Source organism: Anas platyrhynchos, chromosome 17 (genome assembly GCF_047663525.1).
Source record: "Anas platyrhynchos isolate ZD024472 breed Pekin duck chromosome 17, IASCAAS_PekinDuck_T2T, whole genome shotgun sequence".
NCBI lineage: Eukaryota > Metazoa > Chordata > Aves > Anseriformes > Anatidae > Anas > Anas platyrhynchos.
Window position 1 is genome coordinate 1,754,847 of NC_092603.1, and position 24,782 is coordinate 1,779,628.

General features: G+C 60.9%; 6 protein-coding genes across 29 annotated transcripts in view; 2 read left to right on the forward strand and 4 right to left on the reverse strand.

Moving 5' to 3' along the window:
• The window catches only part of TNXB (tenascin XB), a 38,765-nt gene extending 34,890 nt beyond the window's left edge, over positions 1-3,875 (forward strand). For all 24 annotated transcript variants that reach the window (XM_072024798.1, XM_072024802.1, XM_072024788.1 and 21 more), the window contains 6 exons: positions 52-184; positions 530-681; positions 1,662-1,758; positions 1,949-2,110; positions 2,852-3,015; positions 3,708-3,875. In XM_072024798.1, the coding sequence (XP_071880899.1) occupies positions 52-184; positions 530-681; positions 1,662-1,758; positions 1,949-2,110; positions 2,852-3,015; positions 3,708-3,788 (789 nt within the window). In that variant the 3' untranslated portion in view covers positions 3,789-3,875. The remainder of the gene's footprint in view (positions 1-51; positions 185-529; positions 682-1,661; positions 1,759-1,948; positions 2,111-2,851; positions 3,016-3,707) is intronic.
• On the reverse strand, positions 3,830-8,982 carry CYP21A2 (cytochrome P450 family 21 subfamily A member 2). Its single transcript, XM_027470491.3, has 10 exons — positions 8,737-8,982; positions 8,168-8,257; positions 7,602-7,753; positions 6,681-6,776; positions 6,331-6,438; positions 5,640-5,726; positions 5,377-5,562; positions 4,745-4,914; positions 4,371-4,474; positions 3,830-4,159 (listed from the first exon to the last, which is right to left on the reverse strand). The coding sequence occupies exons 1-10, from the start codon at positions 8,921-8,923 to the stop codon at positions 3,912-3,914; spliced, it is 1,428 nt and encodes a 475-aa protein (XP_027326292.3). The 5' UTR covers positions 8,924-8,982; the 3' UTR covers positions 3,830-3,911.
• Positions 8,983-9,272: 290 nt separating this feature from the next.
• Positions 9,273-11,760, reverse strand: CENPA (centromere protein A). The gene is made up of 4 exons (XM_038187986.2): positions 11,448-11,760; positions 11,248-11,348; positions 9,911-9,988; positions 9,273-9,488 (listed from the first exon to the last, which is right to left on the reverse strand). The coding sequence occupies exons 1-4, from the start codon at positions 11,743-11,745 to the stop codon at positions 9,354-9,356; spliced, it is 612 nt and encodes a 203-aa protein (XP_038043914.2). The 5' UTR covers positions 11,746-11,760; the 3' UTR covers positions 9,273-9,353.
• A 1,189-nt stretch (positions 11,761-12,949) lies between these two features.
• LOC119718666 (butyrophilin subfamily 1 member A1) lies at positions 12,950-17,407 on the reverse strand. Its single transcript, XM_038187818.2, has 8 exons — positions 17,189-17,407; positions 16,418-16,765; positions 15,175-15,456; positions 14,941-15,045; positions 14,518-14,538; positions 14,386-14,406; positions 14,195-14,227; positions 12,950-14,017 (listed from the first exon to the last, which is right to left on the reverse strand). The coding sequence occupies exons 1-8, from the start codon at positions 17,286-17,288 to the stop codon at positions 13,383-13,385; spliced, it is 1,545 nt and encodes a 514-aa protein (XP_038043746.2). The 5' UTR covers positions 17,289-17,407; the 3' UTR covers positions 12,950-13,382.
• On the forward strand, positions 17,390-19,211 carry LOC113845396 (HLA class II histocompatibility antigen, DM beta chain-like; the record flags this gene model as incomplete). Its single annotated transcript, XM_072024732.1, has 5 exons — positions 17,390-17,675; positions 18,521-18,805; positions 18,888-19,007; positions 19,083-19,118; positions 19,201-19,211. Coding segments are annotated over 5 exons (738 nt in total), but the record flags the coding sequence as incomplete, so codon positions are not given.
• Positions 19,212-19,713: 502 nt separating this feature from the next.
• On the reverse strand, positions 19,714-24,551 carry LOC106020611 (butyrophilin subfamily 1 member A1-like). The gene is made up of 11 exons (XM_072024733.1): positions 24,304-24,551; positions 23,568-23,915; positions 22,650-22,931; positions 22,416-22,520; positions 22,002-22,090; positions 21,514-21,577; positions 21,361-21,381; positions 21,241-21,261; positions 21,098-21,118; positions 20,953-20,985; positions 19,714-20,775 (listed from the first exon to the last, which is right to left on the reverse strand). Exons 1-11 carry the CDS (start codon positions 24,401-24,403, stop codon positions 20,144-20,146), a joined length of 1,716 nt encoding a protein of 571 aa, XP_071880834.1. The 5' UTR covers positions 24,404-24,551; the 3' UTR covers positions 19,714-20,143.
• Between the last annotated feature and the right edge of the window lie 231 nt (positions 24,552-24,782).

Below are 24,782 nucleotides of genomic sequence, written 5' to 3' on the forward strand. Positions count from 1 at the left end.
GGACCCTAGAAGCCCCCTGCATTCCCCAGTAACCTTTCCCCACACAAACAGACGCTGCAGCTGCCCCCTGAGGCAACATCGAAGGAGCTGTGGGGCCTGGAGCCCATGGGCCACTACTGGGTGCAGTTGCAGAGCCAGGGGCTGGAGCCGGCCCCCGTGCCCCTCGAGGCCACCTTCGACACCCGTGAGTTGGGCATGTGGGTCCCTTGAGGGTGGGGTGTTGGGGCCAGGGGGATCCCCAGGTACCTGGATGCCTTACAGGTGGACGCATTTGGGTCCCTTGACCCCCTGGGTGGAGGGTTCTGGAGGTATCCAGATACCTGGATGTTTTGGCTGTGGGGTGGGAGGGGAACACCTTGAGCCTGAGTCCCTAGGTAGGGGGGCACCCAGATTCCTGGTTTCTTGGGTGGGGAGTGGGCACCTAGGTGCCTGAGCCCCTTGGCTGGTGGGTGGCTGGGTGGGAGGCACTCAGGTGCCTGCGTCCCTTGGGTGGGGACACCTGGTCCCCACATTTGCACCCTGTCCCCAGCGCCCCTACTCCACCCGTACCCCCGGGACTGCGTTGAGGAGCAGCTAAACGGACCAAGGCCTTCACGCGAAGCCCTCATCTTCCTCGGAGGGGACCGACAGCGGCCCCTGCGTGTCTTCTGCGACATGGAGACCGATGGCGGTGGCTGGCTGGTGCGGGCAGGGGGGCAGTAGGGGGCACTGAGGGAGTCAGGGGACGTTCTGTGGGGAGCAATAGCAGGAGGTACCTCTAGGGAGGTAATGAGGCCAGTGGGTTCCCTGACAAATTTGGAGAGGTAACGGGAGGAGGGGCAACTGGGGTCACTGGGGGAGCATTGGGGGTGTCTGGTGGGTTCTATGGAGGATATTGTGCAAGGGTCTGGGGGGCAATAGGTATGGCCCTGGGGTTGCGATTGTGGGCATTTGGGGTATCTAGGGATGTTCTGTGGGATGCAGTAGGGGGGGAGGGAGTAAGCAAGGGGGGGGGGCGGGCTGGCAAACCTGGAGCATAATGGGAAGGGCCCATGGAGCAACTGGGGTCACTATAGGGAATTGGGGGGTCTGGGAGGTTCAGTGAGGGGCATTGAGGGGCCTGGGAGACAATGGGGGGCAGTGAGGGGGTTCTATGAGGGGTAGTGGGGGTATCTGTGGTCCCAGGAGGTCCAAGAAGTACACTGAAGGGCATTTAGGGGTCTGAGGGCGTTCTCTGGGGGGCAGTAGAGATGTTTGGGGGACAAGGGGTGTCCTGACAGATCTGAAGGGGTAACTGGGGGCAGAGGGGGTGTTCTCTAGATGGTCTTTAGAGGGCAATGGGTGGGGCTGTGGGGTGCACTATGTGTATGGGGACTGAGGTCAATGGGGGTCCCTGGGGGTGCCCTTGGGGGACAGTTGGGGGTCACTGAGGGGTGTTATTGTGGTCTTCTTGATGTTTCTATGGGGGGCAGGGGGAGAACTGGGGAGGGATAATGGTTCTGTGGCAGATCTGGGGGTGCAATGGGGAGTCCTGGGGAGCAACAAGGGTCCGAGGGAGCCTAGATAGTCTCAGGGTGCACTGGGGAAGACCATGAGGGGCAATGGAAGGAGCTGGGGGTTCAGGGGGAGGTAATGGGAGGTGGGGGTGGGCAGGGGGGTTTCCTTTGACTCTCCACTCCCAGGTGTTCCAGCGACGCATGAATGGGGCCACTGATTTCTGGCGGGGATGGGAAGAGTACGCCCACGGCTTTGGCAACGTCTCCCAGGAGTTCTGGCTTGGTGAGGACCCCTGCATCTGGGTGGGGGACCCCGGGTTTTGGCGGGGGGACAAAGGCACCCAAGGGGACCCCAGGGGGACACCCAGGGGGACCCAGGGGGACCCAGGTGGGCCTCCAGGGGAGGGACCCAGGTGTCTGGGTGGCCCTGGGTGGGCTGCAGTGGCTGAAGACCCCAAGGTGTCTGGGTGCAGGGAACGAGGCGCTGCACGCGTTGACGGCGGCTGGCCCCACGGAGCTGCGGGTGGACCTACGGACGCCGCTGGACGCTGCCTTTGCCCACTACCGCGACTTCGCCGTTGCTGGCCCTGAGGAGCACTACCGCCTCCACCTCGGCACCTACAGCGGCACCGCCGGTGCGAGGGGTTCCTGGCCCGTGAAGGGGCCGAGGGTATTTGGGGGAGGGTATTGGGGGGTCCCATGGGGCATTGGGAGGGCCCTAGGGGAGGGCTGTTGGCCCATGGGGAGGGTTCTGGGGAGCCCTGTGGGAATCTCGGGGGTGCCTTGGCCCACGGGGGTTCCCTAAAGCAGGTCTTGGAGGAGTCCTTTAGCCCATGGGTGTCCTTAGGGGAAATCTTGGGGGGGGGGAGAGGGTGGGGTCTCTGAATAGTTATGGCTTATGGGGGGTGTGGGGTATGGTGGTTTGGGGGAAGCTGCCCTTTGCCCATATAGCAGCAGCACTTGTGGGGATTCCTGGGAGAGTGTTGTCTGGGGGTTACTGAGGGCCTCTTGACCCATAGGAGGGTACTTAGAGGAGGCCTTGGCAGAGGGAGGTCCTTTTGCCAATGAGAGGCAGTCCTTGGAGTGGTTTTGGGAGTCCATGACTCATGGGTGGGGGGGCTTTGGGGGCCTATTACAGATCACCAGCCCATGGGGTGGTCCTGGGGAGCCCCTAAGAGGTCTTGAGAGTCTTTGGTCCATATGGTGCTCCCTGATATGGAACGCAGAGGTTCCTGGGGGGCTGTGACCTGTCCTGGAGGGGAATGGGGGGGTGTCTTAGGGAACATCTTGTGGTTCTCTGACCTATTGAGAGTGTTCTGGAAAGCTCTCTTTCTGGGAGTGCTAGAATCTCCAGAGTGCTAATGTGAGTCCTGCAGGGGACGCAATGTCCTACCACGCTGGCAGCCCCTTCTCAACGCGGGACCGTGACCCCCGGCGCCGCCCCCGGCCCTGCGCCATCGCCTACACAGGGGCCTGGTGGTACCGCAACTGCCACTACGCCAACCTCAATGGGCGCTATGGTACCCCCTACGACCATCAGGCACGTTGGGGGGATGTAGGGGTGATGGGGAGGGGGTATCGGGGCCATAAAGGGGGGCTATGGGCACTACAGAAACAGCAAAAGAGGACTTGATGGGGTCTATAGGGGCCTTGGGGGGGCTACAGAAGACATAGGAGGTAAATATGGAGGTCAATACAGACCATACAGAAATTTATAGGGGCCATGAGGCAGGCTATGAAGGCCACAAGGCAGCCTGCAATGGGATTAAAATCACCCCAGGAGGTTTGACAGGGGCCATGGGGTGGGGGAGCCTATATTGGCACTGTGGGACACAAGATCCATATGGCACTGCTCACAGCGGCAGGTACCTATGGGGACCTAGAGGGCCTGGGGAGTGGCAGCAGGGGATTTCACACCTATAGGGACTGGTGCCCTATGGGGAACAAGGGGGGCCAGGACCTCTTTGGGGGGCTATGAGGGCCGTATGGTCATGCACCCCTCTGAGGTCCTACAGGCCTTCTACAGAGTGCAAGACACCATACAGGACCCCTCCTGCCCCAGCTCCAGATCTCCCCTATGTGGGCATGGGGCTTTATAGGAGGGATAGGGCCTGGAGCAGGGGAGTGGGTTCTTCAGGGCTTCAGTATGGTGCCCACAGGCCCTATACGGGTCTGTAGGGCCCCTGTAGTATGCCGACAAGTCCTGACAAGGCCCTATCTCGCTCTCCCCAGGGCATCAACTGGTTTCCCTGGAAAGGTTTCGAGTTCTCCATCCCCTTCACGGAGATGAAGCTGCGGCCACAGCATGACTGAGAGCACCCAGAGAGGAGGCAGGGCTGCCAGGGGCAGTGGTGATGAAGCCTTTATGGGGTCAATAAAAGCTGCGAGCAACCAGCAAGCAAGCCCAGGCTTCCATGTGTCCCCAGGCATCGGGGCTCAGGGGGTGGGGGGCTGACAGGGCACAAGGCGCACGCAGAATGGGGGGCAGCGCAGGACGGTGCCAGCTGTCACCCCCAGCTTGGGAAGGGCACCAGGCACCGGTGGCTCCAGGCGGAAATGATGAAGGATGTGGCCCAGGAAAACAAAGAGCTCAGCTCGTGCCAATGCCTCACCCAGGCAGGATCGGGCCCCGCAGCCGAAAGGTACCAGCGCTCGCCAAGGTGCCCCTGGCTCCAGGAACCGCTCTGGAGGGGGAAAATGAGTGGGGAGGGAACCCACCATAAGGGCCAAGGACACAGATGTCCAGGCTGGTGATCATCCCAACAGCATCAGATACCCTGGCAAGCAGGGAGGGGACCCATCCCTGGGGGCTCGGGGGACCCAAGCATCTGGAGCAGGGACCCAGGTGTCCAAAATGGGCCCAAAAGTCCAGGGAACTTCAGGGTCCACACGTACCTGGCAGGAATTCATCAGGGCGATGCCAGGTCTCAGGGTCGTGGTGGGCAGCGAAGAGGTTGGGGATGACGATGGAGCCAGCTGGCACAGGGAGACCCCCAACACTAGAACAGGACAAGGTGCTGCTGGGATGGACTGGAACAGACTGGAGTCTGCAGAGTCCCAGTAGCATCTACTGCCACCTACTGGGACCATCGGGCTTTACTGAGCCCTACTGGAGCTCTCCTGGTCTACATTGCAGCCTACTGGGCTCTACCAGGTGCTTCTGGGTTTTATGATGCCTTTTGGGCTCTGCTAACCCATACTGGTCTATACTAGTCAATACTGGTCTGTACAGACCCATACTGGTCCATACTGGTTTCTACTGGCTGTACCTGGTGTGGCGGCGTGTGCAGTGGGGCAGGGCCAGGGGTGCAGGTGGCCGCAGGCGCAAAGTCTCGGTGATGGTGGCGCGGAGCAGGGGCAGGCGTCCCATGTCCCCCACCTGGGGGGTGCCTGTGGGGCCCAGCTCCTGATGCAGCTCTGCACGCACCCACTCCTGCACCTGGGGGGGGCACACATATCATGCACGGCTGTCCCTCACGCATGTGACATGGATGCGATGCATGTGGCACCTTGGGACAGTGCAGGGGTGGAGGTGATGGCCACGAGAGGGGGTCATCAGGGACACCCAGGACGTGGAACCCTCCCCAGGACCTGACCAGGGACACGGACATGACGTGGATGTGGCATGCATGCAGCACCTCAGGGCAGTGGTTATGGAGTGGGGGACGCGAGGGATGCCCAGGACACGGGTGGGCACACCCTGGGGATGCGAGACCCGCCTGGGGATATGGACATGAGTGTGACACGTGTGGCACTGCAGGGTGGTGCAAGGGGACAGTGATGGCCACGGGGAGGAGGACACGGGATTTGCAGGACACTGGACACAGACGTGAGTATGCAAGACCCCCCCACCCAGAACCTGCATGGGGACACAGACACCTATGTGACATGGAGGTGGCACCTCAGGGCGATGCAGCAGGAAGGCCACGGCCCAGGCCAGGGCGGCCGCTGTCGTCTCAGTGCCACCGATGAAGAGGTCGACCAGGGCCATGTGCAGCCGATCAGGGCCTAGCGGCCCCCCCCGGACACTGGGGTCCTCCCCCAGCAGCGCCCCCAGCACTGTGTCCTCAGGGGGCGAGGCACAGGCCTGCAAGGGGACACGTGTCACCTCCCTGAGTCCCCTCACCGGGTTCCTCCTGCCCCGGTCCCGTGTCCCCATCCCACCTTGTGACGCCGGATCTGGGTCTCCACGAAGGCGTCACGGGACTCCACCAGGCTAAGCAGCCGCCGCAGCCCTGGGTTGGGCAGCACCTGGGACCGTATGGAGCCCATGGGCACCCCAGGGGCCACGAAGAGCCCCCAGGACCCTATAGAGCCCCCCCGCTTTGAGCCACAGTGGCTATATAACCCCTTCCAGCTGCATGTAGGCCCTATAGACCCACCCCGGTCCCACAGTCCCTACAGACTCTCTCAACCCTGTGTAGAACCCTTAACATCTCCCCCAAGGTCTTACAGACCATTTAACCCCATCCCCAGCCCCATACAGACCCCCCCCTCAACCCCATATATAACTCCCATCTCCACATAGACCCTGTACCCTCCCACACCCCCAGCACCTCCCCAGATCCTATATATCCTCCCCAAGGCCATATAACCACCTCAGAGCCCTACATAGGCCCCTCCACACCTTCATATATACCCTACAACCCCTCCAGGGCAATATAGTTTCTCCCCAATATTGTCTCCCACATCTGGACCCTATAACAGTCCCAAATCCCATACAGACCCTACAACATCCCCTCCCATGCCCTTCCTCAGTCCCACGCAGGCCTCCCCCAGGCCCCCGTAGATGCCATAAACCTCATCCCCAGAGCCATACGGGCCCTGTAGGGCCTGGCCCCACGGTGAGGCTCACCCGCAGCAGTGGCAGCAAGTCGAGCACCCGGACGCTGGCCCTGCCCCACACCTCCAGCAGCTCCATGACGCAGCGGGTGAAGGCCCGGACTTCAGCCTCGGGGGGCATCTGTGGGGGCCCAGATGCCTTGGGTCACCCCCATAGACCCCCGGGTCCCCCCCGAGGATACCCAAGTCCCCCAGGTGGCACCTGGACATGTCGTTTCCCCCCCCCCAAGTGACACCTGGGTCCCCTCGAGTGGCACCAGACACCTGGGTGGACCCAAACCCAGAGAACCCCCACCCAAAGGTGCCCACCCCAAATGCCTTAGGGCCACCTGGATGCCCCAAAAGGGACACCTGGGTCCCTACCAGGTCCCCAAAGACGAGGAGGCAGATGGTGCTGCAGGTGTGGAAGGCAAATGCCTCGAAGACATCAATGGGCGCCCCCCCATAAGAACGCAGGTCCTGGGGGGGGGAAAAGGGGGTCACCATGGGGGGCTGGGGAGTGCCTGGGGGTACATGGGGCTTCCCAGGGGGGGTGTTGGGGTGATCTAAGGAGATTTTGGGGTCACCAGGGGTATACCGCTAGCCCTAGGGGGTATTGGGATACCCAAGGGTGGTAGAGGGGAGGGGACCCCATAGGGGTATTGGGGTGAACTGGGGTAATATAGGGGGACCTAAGGGGTTTCGGGGAGCCCCAAATGGGTAAGGAGGGGTGTCCCAGGAAGTAATGGGGTGTGCTAGTGGATATAAGGGGCCCAAGAGAGAAGAGGGGATTACGGGAGGATTTGAGGTCCCACAGTCAGGTATTGGGGCATCTGTAGGGGCTACTAAAGGGGTCTGGGTGATAAAGGGGAGTACTGGGACATACCAGGGAGGTACTGGGGAGCATAAATGGAGCATTGGGGTGCCCCAGGGAGATTCAGGGATCCCAGAAAGGATATTAGGGACACCTACATGACAAAGTGGTGTCCCAAGAGACAATGGGGCTCCCTGGGGGGGGCGGTGCAAGGAATACCCCCCTGTTGGGGTATAGGGCTGCCCTAAAAGGATAATGAAGGTCCCATAAAAGCTATTGGGTGGCCCCCAAGGGATTACTGGTATACCACAGGGACCCCCTGATGAGCTATGAGGTGCTGGGGCTGATTTTTTGGGGGCACCCTGGTGCAATTTGGGGGTCCCAGGGTTGGTTTGGAGTTCTGGAAGGGGATGGGGGGGTTGTCCCCAGGTTGGGGGTGCCTTTTTTTATTTTTTTGGGGGGGGGAGGGGTCCCAGGTTTGGGGTACTCACCTGGCAAAGCGCCTTCGCCTGCTGCGCCAAGAGGGGCTCGAGTCGCCCCTGGGCCCGGGCCAGCGCCCCCCGCGTCGCCCCCCGCTGCTGCTGCCACCCCGGGCACACGTCCCCCAGCGCCAGGTCCTGGCCCCCCCGTGACACCAGCCCCCCTGCACCACACCTACGTCACCACTGGCACCCCCCAGCACCCATGAGGACTGCCCAGTCTCCCCCCCACCCCTCAAAAAACCCTCGGGACCCCCAGGGACCCCCCCCCACCCACCAGACACCCATAGGACCCCCCCAGCACCCCCCAAACACTGACAGAGACCCCTCCCCAGACACCCTTGTGAGGAACCCACAGCCCCCCCCTCACCCCCCAGGACACCCCCAATACCATAAGGTGCCCCCCCCACAGGCCCCCCCAATACACAGGGAACTTTGGGGTGGCCGACACAACCCCCCCCAGCCCTTATAACACCCCCAGCCCCATAAGCTCCCAATAACCCACCTGTACCCACATAATTTGGGGAGGGGGTGGTCCCAGTGCACCCCCCCAGCCCATGTGGGACCCCCCCCCATACCCAGGTAACTTGGGGGGCGCCCAGCAAAGTCCCCCCAGCGGCGAGCGAGAGCCTCCCGGATGGTCCCCACCGAGCTCAGCACCAGCACATCTTGGGGGTAAGGAGAGGGGGGGAAAAAAAAAATGGGGGGGGTCTGGAGGGATGTGACCCCCTTGGGGGGGGGGGGGGGGGGGGAAGGGAAGTCCCAAGATATGGGGGCTTGGTGGTCCCAGCCCTCCCAATGGGGTCAGGGACCCCCAAATTGGGGGGGGAATGGGTGCGGGGATAGAAGGGGGGGGGGGATTGTCCCAGGAACAAACTGGGGGGGGGGGGCAATCAATGGGTTGAGGGGAGCAAGGAGAGATTTGGGGGGGGGAGGGGATCCCTTGCAACCCCCTTCCCACCAACTCTTATTGGGCCAACACTGGGGTGCAGGGAGGGGGGGCGCAGCCAAAATTTGGGGGTCCCAGGAGGTGGAGGCTGGGGGGGGGGGGGCAGTTTTAGGGTCCCAAGGTGGGCTGTTGGGGGAAGGGTTTTTGAGGGGGGGGATAAAGTGGGGTGCCCCCATTTCGCCCCCCCCATCCACTCACCGTGGCCCCCCAGGCGCACGCGCAAAGCAGGCCCGTGGCGGCGGGCGAGGGCGAGGAGGTGCTGTGCCCCCCGGGGGTGCAGGAGGTGCAGGGCCCCCCCACGGGGGGACCCCTCCCGCGCCCCCCCAGAAAGGAGCAGCAGCAGCAGCAGCAGCAGGAGCAGGAGCAGCAGCAGCGTGGCCGCCATCGCCCCTCGATGCTGGGGACTGAGAGGGTGGGGAGGGGGGACGGGGGGGGGCACAAAAAGCTCCGCCCCCCCCTTAGTATTTGGGGAGTGACGGGGGGGGGGGCAGATCCTTTTTGCACACTCCCCCCCTGTTGGATCTCCCTGCCCCCCAAAAAATACAACTTTGGGCTGCTCACCCCCCCCCAAAAAAACCCTTCCCATGATGGGGGTGCTGCCGTGGACACCCCCCCACCCCCAAACCATACTTGGGTGCCCCCCCCCCCCAAATCACACTCGGGTGCCCCCCCCCCCCCCCAGGTGCCCTTGAGCAGGACCCAGCCACCCATTTAAGACGGGGGGGGGAAGCGGGTTATGAAAAAAGGGGGATTGTTCCTTTATTAAAGAGGGAGGGGGGGGTCTATGGGGTGGGGGGGTGGGGGGAGACACGCGCTTAGATCCCCCCCCCATCCAGCCCCCGCAGGCGCCGGGCCAGCTGTAGGTCCTTGGGGTACAGGGTGACCCGGCGGGCGTGCAGCGAGCACAGGTAGGCGTCCTCCAGCAGGCGCACCAAGAAAGCCTCCGCCGCCTTTTTTTTTTGGGGGGGGGGGGGCATCAGGGGGTGCCCCCCCCAATATCCCCACGCCACCCTGGATACCCCCTTCCTCCTTCAATACACCCCCCTCGCAAGAATTGTCCCCCCTCTCCCCTCAGGGGCACACCCAAGGGGTACAACCCCCCCCCCCACGTTCAATGCACCCCAGAAGCCACCCCCCCCCCAAAAAAAAAACCACAAAAGCATGGGAAAGGAGCAAATTTAGGGGGCTTACAGCCCCCCCCCCCAACCCTAATGGGTGCCTGACACCCCCCTCAGCAGCAGGACCCCCCCAAACCCATTAGGCACCCCCACATCACCACCCCCCAAAGTGAAAGACACCCCCAAAATGGCCCAGAGGTGCCCCCCCCCAGCACCCAAAGTTGAAGGGTGACCCCCCCCTTTGCCCCCCCCACCTCTTGTAGGGCCAGCAGTGCCATGGCTTGCCATTGGTAGTCCACCCCCCGCGTGAAGAGCAGGCAGATCTCCCGCACCTGGGGACAGGGGGACAGCAGGGGGGGGGCATGGGGACACGGGGGGGGGCACGGGGACACCGTGGGGGGGCACGGGGACATGGAGGGGGGACCTGGGACACCCCAGGGATGGGGATATTGCCCTGGGGGTGTCACCACGTAGGGACATGGGGACAGGTATATTTTTTTTTAGGGGGGGGGGGGACATGGGACAGTGACAAATGAAGTGCCATGGATGGGGGGGGTGACAAGGACGCGGGGGGGGGGGGGCACAAGGACGTGGGGGGTGGATCCTGTCTCAGACAAGGCCACTGCGTCACTTGGGGGGGGTCAGGGGATGTGACAAGGACATTTGGGGGGGGGGGGGGACAAGGACGCAGGGGGGGGCACAGGGGGGACTCAAGAGGGTCCGGAGGAGGGGGGGAGGTGCTGAGGGGCTGGGAGGGGCTGGTTTGGGGGGACCTGGGAGGGGGTCCATGGGTGGGGGGGGGGTTGGAGGGGGACTTGAGGTCCCAGTTTGGGGGTGTCGGGGGGGGGATCCCAACAGGGGGGGGCTGGGAGGGAGGGGTTTGGGGGACCCGGGGGGGTCCCAGGGAAGATTTGGGGGTCCCGGGGGGGGGTTGGGGGTGTCAGGGTGGTCCCGGGGGGGGTCGGGGTTCCCAGGGGTGGTTTGGGGGTCCCAGGACGGTCCTGGGGGGGTCCCAGGGGTGGTTCAGGGGTCTCAGGGGGGGGACCCAAGGAAGATTTGGGGGTGTCAGGGGGGCTTGGGGGTCCCGGGAGACTTTTTGGGGGTCGTTTAGGGATCCCGGGGGGTGTCCCGAGGTAGGGTGTCCCGGGGGTGGTTTGGGGGTTCAGGGGTCTTCCAGGGAAGATTTTGGGGGTGTCAGGGGGGAATTGGGGGTCCCAGGGGTGGTTCGGGGGTCCCGGGGGGGTCCCGGGGATAGTTCGGGGGTGTTGGGGAGAGGTCCCGAGGAATATTTGGGGGTGTCAGGGGGGACTGGGGGGGTCCCGGGAGACTTCTCGGGGGTCGTTTGGGGATGCCGGGGGGGGTCTCCCTGGGCTGGTTTGGGGGGGTTCCCGAGGGGGGGGTCGGGGATTCGGGGGAGTTGTCCCGGGGGGGGGGCTCAGGGGTCCCGGGGGGGGTTCCCGGGGGGGGGTTCCCGGGGGGATTCGGGGGTCCCGGGGGGGGGGGTTTGGGCTTCCTGGGAGTGGTTCGGGGATCCCGGGGGGGTTGTCCCGGTGGGGTGGGGGGGGTGTCCCGGTGGGGGGGGGTCTCTCACCACACGGCAGAAGGGCTGGCGGCGCAGCAGCAGGTTGGTGGTGCTCTGATACTTGCGGATCTCCCTCAACGCCAGCTGGCCCGGCCGGTACCGCCGCCGCCCTACGAGAGGAGACGAAAACCGGGGGTGGGGGGGTCACAACGAAGCGGGGGGGGGGGGGGGTCATCGGTGACACCGTGGGGGGGGGGGGTCGCACTCACGGCGCGGGGGCGAAGGCGCCCGCGGCCGCCTAGGGGAGGGCCGGGGGGAGACCGGGGGGGGGCCGCGGCGCCGGGGGCTGCGGTCCTTGGGGCGCGGCATAACCGGGGGGGGGCGTGGTGACGTCACGCTGGGACCCCCTCCGCCACCGCCACCGCCGCCGCCGCCGCCTCCCCGTTCAAAGCTCCCGCCGCGAAGCGGGGACGTCACATCCGGCGGGGCAGAGCCGCTCTGTGTCCACCGGAGGACTCGTCTCGATGGTATCTCGGAGGACCGCAGCTCGTTTGCATAAATTTGCATCCCCCCCCCCCGCAATGGCGCTGCTCCATTGGCTGGGGGCTCAAGGGGCCGGTACAGCTCGGGGGGCCACGGTTCTGGCCCCACGTACTCCCAGTGGATCCCAGTTGCTCCCAGTTGGCCCCAGTATGATCCCCACTATGCCCCCACTATGCCCCAGTAAGGTCCCAAATGCTCCCAGTTGGCCCCAAAATGGTCCCAGTTGGCACCAATTACCCTCCCAGTTGACCCCAGCGTCACATCAGGTGGCACCCTTTTTGATCCCAGTAGGACACAGTGTGGTCCCAGGCGGCCCAAGCTGGCTCCAGTGTGATCCCGGTATATCCCAGATGCCCCCACCAACGATCCACCTGCCTGCAAAATGGTTCCAGGTGGCCTCAGCATGGTCCCAAACGCTCCCAGATGGCCCCCCAATATGGTCCCAGTTGCTCCCAGCTGTCCCCAGCACGTCCTAGTGGTTCCCCATTGTTCACACTGTGGTCCCAGTTGCTCCCTATTCACCCCACAGTGCTCTCAGTTGCCTCCAGTAGGTCCCAGTTGCTCCCAACTTGCCCCACCATGGTCCCAGCTACCCACAATATGGACCCAGATATGCCCAGCTTGACCCCAGCATGGTCCCAGTTGCTCCAACTTCACTCCCAGTCAATCCCAGATGACTTAACTGTCATCCCAGTTGACCCCAGCGTGATCTCAGTTACCCTCAGCGTGGTCTAAGAAGTTCCCAGTTGCTCCCAGTGTGATTCTAGCCCACCCCAGCATGGTCCAGTTGCCCCTTTGTGGTATTTAAATGCAAAATATGGTGGGTGAACAATCGGCATACGTGTCAGGCTCAAAGGATTAGAGTAAATGAAGTCACATTAGGCTTGCATCCAGTCACTAGTGGGGATCTCCAGGGCTCCGTTTTAGGGCCAGTTCTCTCGTCCCGCTCTGCTCGGCCTGCTGCGGCCTTGCCTAGAGCACTACGTGCAGCTGTGGGCACCGCAGCAGACGAAGGGTGTGAAACTGTGCGAGAGCCTCCAAGGGAGGGCTACGAGGACGGCAAAGGCTCTGCAGGGCAAGGCGTGTGAGGAGCGGCTGAAAGCGCTTGGCTTGTTGAGCCCAGAGCAGAGGAGATGCACCAAGGAGATGGCCTGCTGCAAGACGCCTTCCCAGGCAGCAAAGCCTCAGAACAGAAAGCACCCAGGAAATGTCACTGCCAGACTCCATCTTCCTGTACAAAACTTTATTTGACACAGTCCTGCTGCTGCTGCATCTTGCATAGATATGCTCCAGAGGAGGGAACAAAGAGCCCCCACAGGCTGCTCATGCTCAGCACCAGGCACAGAGCAAAGATCAACCCCAAACTAGGAGGCAGAGGTGGCCTGCAATGGCCAGCAGCACACGGTGACCACATCCCTTGCCCTGGGGTCTGCAAGCAGAGGGGAGAGGAGCATGGAGAGCTGCTGCAGCCCCTGTGCTGCCCGCTGGGGCTCAGAGGCAGGGTGAGACCCGTGCGTGCCAGCAGGGCTTGTGCCCCAGCACAGGAGCCACATGCAGGGCAGAGCCCAGGGGCTGCAAGGGGCCTGGCCCCTGCTTGCAGCATCCCAGCCCTCCTCCAGCAGCAGGGAGGAACACAGGGCAGCCCCTGGCCCCAATGCCCCTCATTCCTGTGATGCTCCTGCAGCATCAAGGAGAGGTGATGCAGGAGTGTCTGGAGAAGGGCAGGAGCCCCCCAGGGCTGGGGACAGTGTCTGGGGGGTGCTGTCCCTGAGGCACAGCTTAGTTCCTTGAGTCCACAACAGGAACCAGGGGCGGATGCTTTCCCCATTGAAGAAGGCTGCTGTGAAAGTGAAGATCTTGACCCCATTGTCAGCGTTGATAAAAGACACCTGCCCCTGGGTACAGTTCAGACAGACCCAAATCCTTGTGGGAACATGGGACAGGGACAAGGGAGTGGGAGGAGATGTGAGACATGTGAGGTGCCCCTCATAGTATTGCACAGCCCAGATCCCTTCTTCAGGGATTATTTTATACCACCCCTTCCTCTTCACAGATGCCCTGGCCACCCCTACAGCCCACCGTGCACTCTTTCCTGCCTTTTCCTTGACTTCTACCTCCACCTCCCAGAAGTGCGTCCCGTCTTTGAACTCCTCAAGGCTCAGCACACAGCACCAAGAGTCAAATCTCTCTGGTGTGTCAGGCACCTGCTGCCATTCACTTTCCCATCTCACACTGCTGTTGTTCTGAGACACAACAAGGTGGGGATGAGCTGTGTCCGGATCCAGGGTCACCTTCACTGCAGGGACAGAAGGAGCCAGGCCATCAGGCGCAGAGCTCAGCCCTGGGCAGGCTTTCCCCAGCTCGGGGCCAGGAGCTGCCCCACGGGGCAAGAGATGGGGCACCTCTTGGCTCCTGAACATGCCCCAGCAAGGGCAGGAGAAGCACCTCAGAGGGCAACCCAGTGCACACCTACCTCGATTTTGAGGCAGCAGACACCTTCTCCATGCTGGAAGGAGAGGGGAGAGCTGGTCACAGCCCATTGCTGGTGCCCAGTGGGTGTGGGCAGGGTGAGGGGCCAGCCCTGGGCTGCTCTGTCCCAGCTGCCCACCCTCCCCTGCACATCGCCTTGGTGTTGCCCTTGGGCCTGAGCACCGGGAGACTTACCCAGCTCTGCAGCTTGTTTCTCTACAAATTAAAGAGAAAAGGAAAATATGAGTATAAGGCACAGTTTATGATTCCATACCTCTCACTATGATGCTTTTTTTTTTTTTTTTCTGTTTGGAGAGTGAGACTCACCCAGCTCTGCAGCTTGTTTGCCTAAAAAGGAAATAGAAAAGCAATGCATTGATGAGAGGAGTCAGTTTCTCAACGACTGCTACAAACCAAAGACTCCGAATTCCTTCAGCACACAAGCCCCCAGAGCACACCCAGACCAGGCCCTCCCGCAGGGACACCACTTCCCCAGGGGCTGGGGGCAGGGACTGCAAGGACTCACCCAGCTCTCGGCTCTGTGCCGCTAAAAAGCAAAGGCGGAGGAACAGGTGGTGAGCAGAGCAGCTTGGTTGCTGGGTGGGAACATGTGCAGGGGGGGTGCGCCTTGCCACCAGCCCCACGCTGCAGCCATGCTCCCTGGCCTCCCAGCCAAGGCCCCTTGCTCCAGACCCAGGGGGGTCCCTGCAGAACACCTCCCCCCGCTCCATCCCTGCGCTGCCAGCTTACCTTGCTTTCGAAAGAGATAAACACCGAGGCCAATGGACACAGCCGATAGCACGAGGACCAGAGCCAGAGCCACCATCCAGGGCTGGGCGTTGTGGAAGAAGGGAGCTGAGAAAAGGCACCAGGAAAAGGGTTACATTTCCATGCCCGCAGGTGGAAGAGCAAGACCCAGACTTCTCCTGGGTCAGGACAAGTGCAGGGGCCAGGAACACCTCACCCTGGCTGTGCCATTTGTACCTGAGATGTGCAGGGAAAATTTCCACTCCTGCTGGAGGCGGCTGTTCCTGACCACGCAGGACAAGGGCCCCTCCACGCTCCCGGTCACGATGACGGCGCCTTCGATTTCAAAGAGCCCCTCCTGGTCCTGGGAATGTGTCTGGGAGACCGAGGGCAGGTGCTGCCCATGAGCATCCCTCCACAGCAGCTGCGGCAGCGGGTACCAGCCGGCCGATCCACACAGCACCCGGACGCCTCCGGCCTCGTAGCCCCCCAGGGAGAGGTGGGGGTCAGCGCCTGTAGCTGGGGGAAGATCTCATGTCTGGTGCTTGACTTGGGGAGGGATTCAGTTCCAAGGCTAAACCCCATCTGTCCCCATGCCAGACACAGCCCAGCGCAGCCATGTTCCCAGGGGCTCAGGGCCTGGGCACTACATGCACTGACCCTCACCCCAGACCATCCTGGGCAATGGCAGAAACAGAGAGCAGGGCTGCACAAAGCCAGTGGCCCCAAATCACCCTGTAAACCCAGGTGCCGAGCTTCAGCACCTCCAGGCAACATCTTTGCGCCAGACACAGCAAAGCCTAGCCACGGCCGCAGAGGCTAGGGACTGGATATTCCATGCACCCACCCTCATCCAAAAGCAGCCTGACATGTGCTGGACCCAGAGAGCAGGGCTGCACAGTGACAGTGACCCCACATCTGCTCCCATGCCAGACACAGCCCAGCCCAGCCATGTCCCCACAGGCTCAGGAGCTGGGCACTACATTCACCCACTCTTCCCCCAGACCATCCTGGGCAACGGCAGAAACAGAGAGCAGGGCTGCACAATGCCAGTGTCCCCAAATCTCCCTGTGAACCCAGGTGCTGAGCTTCAGCACCTCCAGGCAGCGTCTCTGCACCAAGCTGTGCTGGTTCAAGAAGCCCCAAGACTTCCTGACAACATGTCAGGTCTCCCCCAGCACAGAAAGCAAAAGTAACGCAGATGCCCGGCTGCTCAGAGGACTCTGCAGTTCTCCCTGTGTGCTGTTTGGTTCCATTGCTGACACAGCTGAAGGTGCTGCTCAGCAGCCTGTGCCCAGTGCCCTCACAATTCTATGATTATTGTCTTCAAGGACACCAGTGAAAACTGACAAAAATATCCAGGGAGCTCTCTCCCTAGATAGTACCTCCACATCTATAGGTATGCTCCATGCTGTGAAACAGCTGAAACATTCAAAGGACACGTAAACTCTGCCCTGGATCCATCACCCCAACCACTAACCTGACACCTCCAGATCCACCATTGCTTCATCATAAGCATCAGCATTTTTCACAGTGCAGAAGTACTGGCCATCATCAGAGGGTCTCAGTCCTGTGATTCGCAAGTCCAGGCTTCCAGCAGAGAGACCATCTCTGACCAACTCTGTCCTCCCGACATATGCCCCCATCTGCTCCCCGTACAGGTCCTCTCCATTGCGGTAGTGGTGCACTGTCTCAGAGATATGGTCCCGCATCCACCTGACGTCCAAGCTGCGAGCATCGCGTTGAGGGGACAAGTGGCAGGGCAGCACGACATCCTGCCCCACGGTGGCAGTGAGAGGCTGGCCTGGTCCCACCACTCTGAGCTGGGCTGGGCAATGGAGAAGGGCACAGAGAGGAGGTAAGATATTGCCATTGTAAATTTAGGGTTAGTGAGTGACAAAGGGTGAGCTGTGTGTGAGCTGGTGCATGCTGCGTCCCCCGCAGCATGTTCCATGTTCCCCATGGGAAAACACCCGGGAAAACAGGAGAGGGAGAGGGAGGACGTGCAGGAAAATGAGGTGTGCTGAGAGTAGGAGCCCTCTCTGCAGCATTTAGGTAGGTTAAGAAGAGCCAGAAAGGTCAGGCAAGGAAGCCCCCGTATTGTGTGAAAGAACCAAGGGGAAAGTGAAACTCAGTGGGGGACAAGCTCTGGGCTCGGGTCCCCCCTTTCCCACAGCCACTCCCCTGTCCCACGGCAGCACGTCTGCAAGGCCCAGAGCGGAGAGCCCCCAGCAGCCCCTCAGGATCCTACCTGAGCCCAGCCGGAGGAGGAGCAGAGTGACGAGGGAAGTCAGGAGGTCCCTGGCATGGCCAGTGAGGCTGGGGTGGCTGCAGCCCCAGGGGAGCCCCATCTCAGAGATAGGTCCCCCAGGGGGCAAGCAGCCTCCCAGGGTTTCTTCTCCCAGGGAGCCCCACCAGGAGGGAAGTCCCTCACGGCTCCCAGCAGAGCTGCAGGAAGTACACGCCTCTGCCCAACTTTCTCAACTTTTGCCCATTTCCTGGCTGCAATAACCTTCCCGGGGCAGCTCTGCCCCTAGGGCAATGTCTGGGGAGCTCTGCAGGTCTGGCACCACCATCCCATTGCAGCTGGGTGCCCAGTCCAGGGTCTTCACCCATCACGAGGGGCTTGTCCCAAGGAGGGGCCTATCCAGACCTCCAGGGAAACCCAGTGTCTGAGCTCATTCATCTCCACCCATCCAAGGAGGAATCAAACATAAGGAACGGGACAATTTGGGGAGGTATCAGTGAAGAGATGAGAAGGATCGGAGGCTGCAGGGAATGGGGCACAGCTGGTTGCTGAGCCCAGAGCTGTCACTCTTTGCCCAGGGTGCTGAAGGCAAAGTGCCAGCCCCACTCCTGGTTGCAGTAAAGCAGCCATGGCAGAAGGTTGGCTGCAGGGCAAGCTTCTTCTAGAGCTTAGGTAGATGAGGAAAGTTCCTGTTTGCTGGAGGCGAGGTCAGGCAGTATGGAAGGACTACAGAGGTACTGTTTGCCTTTGTAGGGAGAAAAGTCATACGGCCAAAGCTCAATTTGAGGTAAAGCTGGACAGTACTGTGCGGGGCAATAAAATGGATTATTATTTTTTTAAACTATCTTAACAGCTAAAGTAGGATGAGACAAAACATTGGTCTGTTACTTGATGGGGATGGTCCAACAGGGTCATCGACTTCACAGAGATGTTTAATGCTTTCTTTGCCTTCAACACTGATGATGGGCTGTGGGACTCCAGTTGCCCTGAGGTCGAGGACAGTGACTTCCTAGAGCTTGCACAGAGCGTTGCATAGGGAAGTGGCATGGGGAAGTTGCGTGGAGCTTTGCATGGGAGCATTGCACAGCATTGCGTGAGGACGTTGCACAGGGCATCACATGGGGATGTTACACGTGATATCACACGGGACAATGCCTAGAGCTTGCACAGGGCGTTGCATAGGGAAGCGGCATGGGGAAGTTGCGTGGAGCTTTGCATGGGAGCATTGCACAGGAGCATTGCACGGGAACATTGCACAACATTGCGTGGGGACATTGCACAGAGCAGGAAAAAGGGGCTTACCCACCACTGACCCCATCCCCATCCCTGCTCCAGCGCAGCCCCAAGTCCGCATCATCCCCGTGGAAACAGGGAACGCCCGTGTGCCCGTGCGCCTCAGCTGCTACATCTGGGGCTTCTACCCCCCCGAGGTGACCGTCATCTGGCTGCACAACGGGGACATCGTGGAGCCTGATGACTACAACCCCATCTCGGCCATCCCCAACGGCGACTGGACCTACCAGACGCAGGTGTCCCTGCTGGTGGCCCCGGTGGCAGGCGACACCTACACGTGCTCAGTGCAGCACGTCAGCCTGCAGGAGCCTCTCGTGGAGGACTGGAGTGAGTGGAGAGGTGCAGGACCGCACCCAGAGGCCGGCGGCCTTGGCTCCTTGCTGCCACTCACTTGGCCGTGTCCCCATAGGTCTCGGACTGATGCCGGAGGTGACGATACTGGTGGCGGTGTCCACCATGCTGATGGTGCTGGGACTTGGCTTCTTTCTCGCCGGTGTCTACTGCTTCAGGGCCAGGCCTCCTGCCCCGGGTGAGTTCCAGGGAGAGCTGGGGCCGTGGTTAAGGGTGATGAGGACTCTGCTCACTCCTCTTCTCCCCCCCGCAGGTTACACTCCCCTCCCTGGAGACAACTACCCCGCAGGTAACGGTGTCCCCATCCCCGTCCCCATCGGCGAGGGGCAAATCACCCCATCTCTCACCCTGTGTGTTCCCCCCTTCCCCAGGCAGCATCTGAGGACCCCCAGACGGACACCTCACGGCACTGGCGGCTCCCAGTTGACCACATCTCAGACCTGGTGCTGTGGTGCTGACGATAAAGATGCTCCACAAGCCCCACTGGTGTCTCTGCAGTGTTCTGGGCACGGGGCAGAGGCTCAGGCACTCCTACAGAGTCTCACCAAGAGGAGTAAGAGGGTGGGGGCCATGCCATGGGACCGCAAAGGGCCAAGCGTGCCCTGGGGTGCTTCAGGCAGGGCACTGCTGGCCGGCCGAGGGAAGGGATCGTCCTGCTCTGCTCGGCCTGCTGCGGCCTCGCCTTGAGCACTGCGTGCAGCTGTGGGCACCGCAGCAGACGAAGGGCGTGAAACTGTGCGAGAGCCTCCAAGGGAGGGCTACGAGGACGGTGAAGGCTCTGCAGGGCAAGGCGTGTGAGGAGACGGTCTGCTGCAAGACGCCTTCCCAGGCAGCAAAGCCTCAGGACACAAAGCACCCAAGAAATGCCACTGCCAGACTCCATCTTCCTGAGCAAAACTTTATTTGCCACAGTCCTGCTGCTGCATCTTGCATAGATGTGCTCCAGAGGAGGGAACAAAGAGCCCCCACAGGCTGATCATGCTCAGCACCAGGCACAGAGCAAGGATCAACCCTGAACTAGGAGGCAAAGGTGGCCTGCAGTGGCCAGCAGCACACAGCGACCACATCCCTTGCCCTGGGGTCTGCAAGCAGAGGGGAGAGGAGCGTGGAGAGCTGCTGCATCCCCTGTGCTGCCCGCTGGGGCTCAGAGGCAGGGTGAGAGCCGTGGGTGCCAGCAGGGCTTGTGCCCCAGCACAGGAGCCGCGTGCAGGGCAGAGCCCAGGGGCTGCAAGGGGCCTGGCCCCTGATTGCAGCATCCCAGCCCTCCTCCAGCAGCAGGGAGGAATGCAGAGCAGTCCCTGGCCCCACTGCCCCTCATTCCTGTGGTGCTGCTCCTGCAGGACCAAGGAGAGGTGATGCAGGAGTGTCTGGAGAAGGGCAGGAGCCCCCCAGGGCTGGGGACAGGGTCTGGGGGGTGCTGTCCCTGAGGCATAGCTGGACGCTGCCTGGCACCAGCCAGAACCAGGGGCGGATGCTCTCCCCATTGAAGGAGGCTGCTGTGAAAGTGAAGATCTCAACCCCATTGTCACCGTTGATGAAAGACACCTGCTGCTGGGTACAGTCCAGACAGACCCAGATCCTCGTGGGGATAGGGGACAGGGACAAGGGGGTGGGAGGAGATGTGAGAGATGTGAGGTGCCCCTCATAGTATTGCACAGCCCAGATCCCTTCTTTAGGGCTCATGTCGATCCACCCTTTTCTCTTCACCGATGCCCTAGCCACCCCCACAGCCCAGCAAGAATACTCTCCCCTCTCCCCCTCCCCCTCCACCAACCAGCAGTGCCTCCCCTCTCTGAACTCTTCACGGCCCAGCAAGCAGGAGCGATTGTCAAATCTCTCTGGTGTGTCAGGCACCTGCGGCTGTTGCTTTTCCTGTCTCACACTCTTGTTGTCCTGAGACACAACAAGGTCAGGATGAGCTGTGTCCGGATCCAGGGTCACCTTCACTGCAGGGACAGAAGGAGCCAGGCCATCAGGGGCAGAGCTCAGCCCTGGGCAGGCTTTCCCCAGCTCGGGGCCAGGAGCTTCCCCACGGGGCAGGAGATGGGGCACCTCCTGGCTCCTGAACATGCCCCAGCAAGCGCAGGAGGAGAACCTCAGAGGGCAACCCAATGCACACCTACCTGTATAGTGAGGCAGCAGAAACTTTCTCCATGCTGGAAGAAGAGGGGAGAGCTGGTCAAAGCCCACAGGTGGTGCTCATAGCTCTCACTTTGCCACTGTTTGTTTTGTTTTGTTTTGTTTTTCTGTTTGGAGAGTGAGACTTACCCAGCTCTGCAGCTTGTTCATCTACAAACAAAATAGAAAAGCAATGAATCGATGAGAGGAGTCAGTTTCTCATCAATGGCTGCTACAAATCAAAGACCCCCCAATTCCTTCATTTGGGGTGGGGGTGGGGAAGAGAAACTCACCCAGTCTTGCATCTGTTTCCTCTGGAAAAGAAAAGCATAAGGAATGCATGATCAGAGGGAAAAAACTTCTCACCCACTGTCTATGCAGAAAATTCTTTCAGGTTAGGGATGGACCCTCACCTATCTCTGCAGCTTGTTTCACTGGAAAAGAAAAAAGAAAAAGGAAAAGTAAAAGTAAAGGAAAAGAAAAAAAGACAAAAACAATGTGTGGTCAGAGAGCAGTATGCCTGTGGGAAGACACCAAATGCCTTCTCTTTGGGGAAGGAGACTTACCCAGCTTTGCATCCTTTTTCGCTGCTATAAAAAGTAAAAGAAATGAATGGTCAGAGTGGAGAGACTTTCACGCCATTGCTGCTTCCATGGGTAGACCCCAAATTATTTTGCTCTTTTGCATGGGCACAGACCACCCTGCTCCCAGACTTGTAGTGACCAGACTAACAAAGACGGAGGCCCAGCTTTTTGCAAGACTTGTAGCAGTAAGGACAGACACTTGTGCAGCTCTCTGCACCGTGCCACCAAAACACAAAGGGAAGTGAATGGGGACGGGTGGAGGACGTCCCTGTCCCAGAAGCGTCAGTGCAGAGCGGGGCAGCCTCACAGCTTGCTCCCCGTCCCCACCTTGATCCCTGTTCCTTTCAGCCATCCCGGCCGTGTCCCGTGCCCAGGGCAGCCCCAGCCCCAGCACTCCCCACTCCCACCCCAGGCTCCAGCTGCTCCTGCAGCACCCCCGAGCCACCAGCACACAAGCCCCCAGAGCCCACCCAGACCAGGCCCTCCCACACAGACACCACTTCCCCAGGGGCTGGGGGCAGGGACTGCAAGGACTCTCCCAGCTCTCGGCTCTGTGCTGCTGAAAAGCAAAGGCAGAGGAACAGGTGGTGAGCAGAGCAGCTTGGTTGCTGGGTGGGAACATGTGCAGGGTGGCTGCGCCTTGCCACCAGCCCCACGCTGCAGCCATGCTCCCTGGCCTCCCAGCCAAGGCCCCTTGCCTTCTCCCTCGCCTTCGTTGCCCGAGGCAGAGGCCGAAGACAATCCTAAGGCCTTTGGCATCCCCAGGAGAACATTCCCTTCCTCCTCCTACGCACCTCCCTGGGCCAGGGCTCAGCCCCGCTCCACACCCAGGGGGGTCCCTGCAGAACACCTCCCTCCGCTCCATCCCTGTGCTGCCAGCTTACCTTGCTTTCGAAAGAGATAAACACCGAGGCCAATGAAAACAGCCAAAAGCACGAGGACCAGAGCCAGAGCCACCATCCAGGGCTGGGCGTTGTGGAAGAAGGGAGCTGAGAAAAGGCACCAGGAAAAGGGCTGTATTTACATTGCCATAGGTGGAAAAGCAAGACCCAGACTTCTCCTGGGTCAGGACAAGTGCAGGGGCCAGGAACACCTCACCCTGGCTGTGCTATTTGTACCTGAGATGTGCAGGGACAATTCCCTCTCCTGCTGGATGTGGCTGTTCCTGACCACGCAGGACAAGGGCCCCTCCACGCTCCCAGTCACGATGACGGCGCCTTCGATTTCAAAGAGCCCCTCCTGGTCCTGGGAATGTGTCTGGGAGACCGAGGGCAGGTGCTGCCCGCGAGCATCCCTCCACAGCAGCTGCGGCAGCGGGTACCAACCGGCCGATCCACACAGCACCCGGACGCCTCCGGCCTCGTAGCCCCCCAGGGAGAGGTGGGGGTCAGCGCCTGTGGCTGGGAGAAGATCTCGTGTCTGGGGCTTGACTTGGGGAGGGATTCAGTTCCAAGGCAAAGACCTCATCTGCTCCCATGCCAGGCACAGCCAAGGACAACCACTGCCCCAGGGGCTCTCTGACTGGATGCTCTCTGACCATGCACTCACCCTCACCACAAAACCACCCCTGGTACTGCTGGACCCAGAGAGCAGGGCTGCACAATGCCAGTGGCCCCAAATCACCCTGTAAACCCAGGTGCCAAGTTCCAGGACTTTCAGGCAGCGTCTCTGCACAAAGCCATCCTGGTTCACGAAGCCTCGAGACTTCCTGACAACGTCTCAGGTCTCTCCCAGCACAGAAAGCAAAAGTAAAACAGATGTCTGGCTGCTCAGAGGACTCTGCGATTCTCCCTGTGTGCTGTTTGGTCCCATTGCTGACACAGCTGAAGGGGCTGCTCAGCAGCCTGTGCCCAGTGCCCTCACAATATTATGATTATTGTCTTCAAGAACACCAGTGAAAACTGACAAAAATATCCAGGGAGCTGTCTCCCCAAATATTACCTCCACATCCATGGGCATGCTCTATGCTGTGAAACAGCTGGAACATTCAAAGGACACGTAAACTCTGCCCTGGAAGCATCACCCCAGCCACTAACCTGACACCTTCAGCTCCACAATGGCTTCCTCATAAGCATCAGCATCTTCCACAGTGCAGACGTACAGGCCATCATCAGAGGGTCTCAGTCCTGTGATTCGCAAGTCCAGTCTTCCAGCAGAGAGACCGTCTCTGGCCAACTCTGTTCTCCCAGAATATGCCTCCATTTGATCCCTGTACAGGTCCTCTCCATTGCGGTAGTGGTGCACTGTCTCAGAGATATGGTCCCGGATCCACCTAACATCCAAGCTGCGAGCATCGCGTTGAGGGGACAAGTGGCAGGGCAGCACTACATCCTGCCCCACGGTGGCAGTGACAGGGTGGCCTGGTCCCTCCACTCTGAGCTGGGCTGGACAATGAAGAAGGGCACAGAGAGGCGGTGAAATTTTGCCATCGTAAATTTAGGGTTAGTGAGTGACAAAGGGTTAGCTGTGCGTGAGTTGGTGCGTGCTAGGTCCCCCATGTCCCACTGGAGACTAGCAGAGAAATAGGAAAGGGAGAGGGATGACATGCAGGAGAAGGAGGTGTGCTGGGAGTGGAAGCCCTCTCTGCAGCATTCAGGCAGGTGAAGGAGACACAGAGAGGGCAGCCAAGGCAGCACCCATATTGTGTGAAAGAACACAAGTGAAAGTGAAACCCAGCTGGGGCCAAGCTGTGGGCTTGCGTCCCCCCTGCCCCACAGCAGCAAGTCTGCATGCACAAGTGGGAGAGCCCCCAGCAGCCCCGCAGGATCCTACCTGAGCCCAGGCGGAGGAGGAGCAGAGTGAGGAGGGAAGTCAGGAGGCCCCTGGCATGGCCGGTGAGGCTGGGGTGGCCGCAGCCCCAGGGGAGCCCCATCTCAGAGAGAGGTCCCCAGGGGGGCAGACAGCCCCCCAGGGGTTCTCCTCCCAGGGAGCCCCACCAGGAGGGAGATCACTTACAACACCCAGCAGAGCTGCAGAAAGCACAGGGCTGCGCCCAACTTTCTCAACCTTTGCCCAGTTCCTGGCTGCAATAACCCTCCTGGTACAGCTCTGCCCCTGGGGCAATGTCTGGGGAGCTCTGCAGGGCTGGCACCACCATCCCATTGCAGCTGGGTGCCCAGTGCAGGGCTTTCAGCCAGCATGAGAGGCTTCTCCCCAGGAGGGGCCTCTCCAGACCTCCAGGGAAACCCACTCTCTGAGCTCGTTCATCTCCACCTGTCTATAGAGGAATGAAACTGTGAGCAATGGGACAA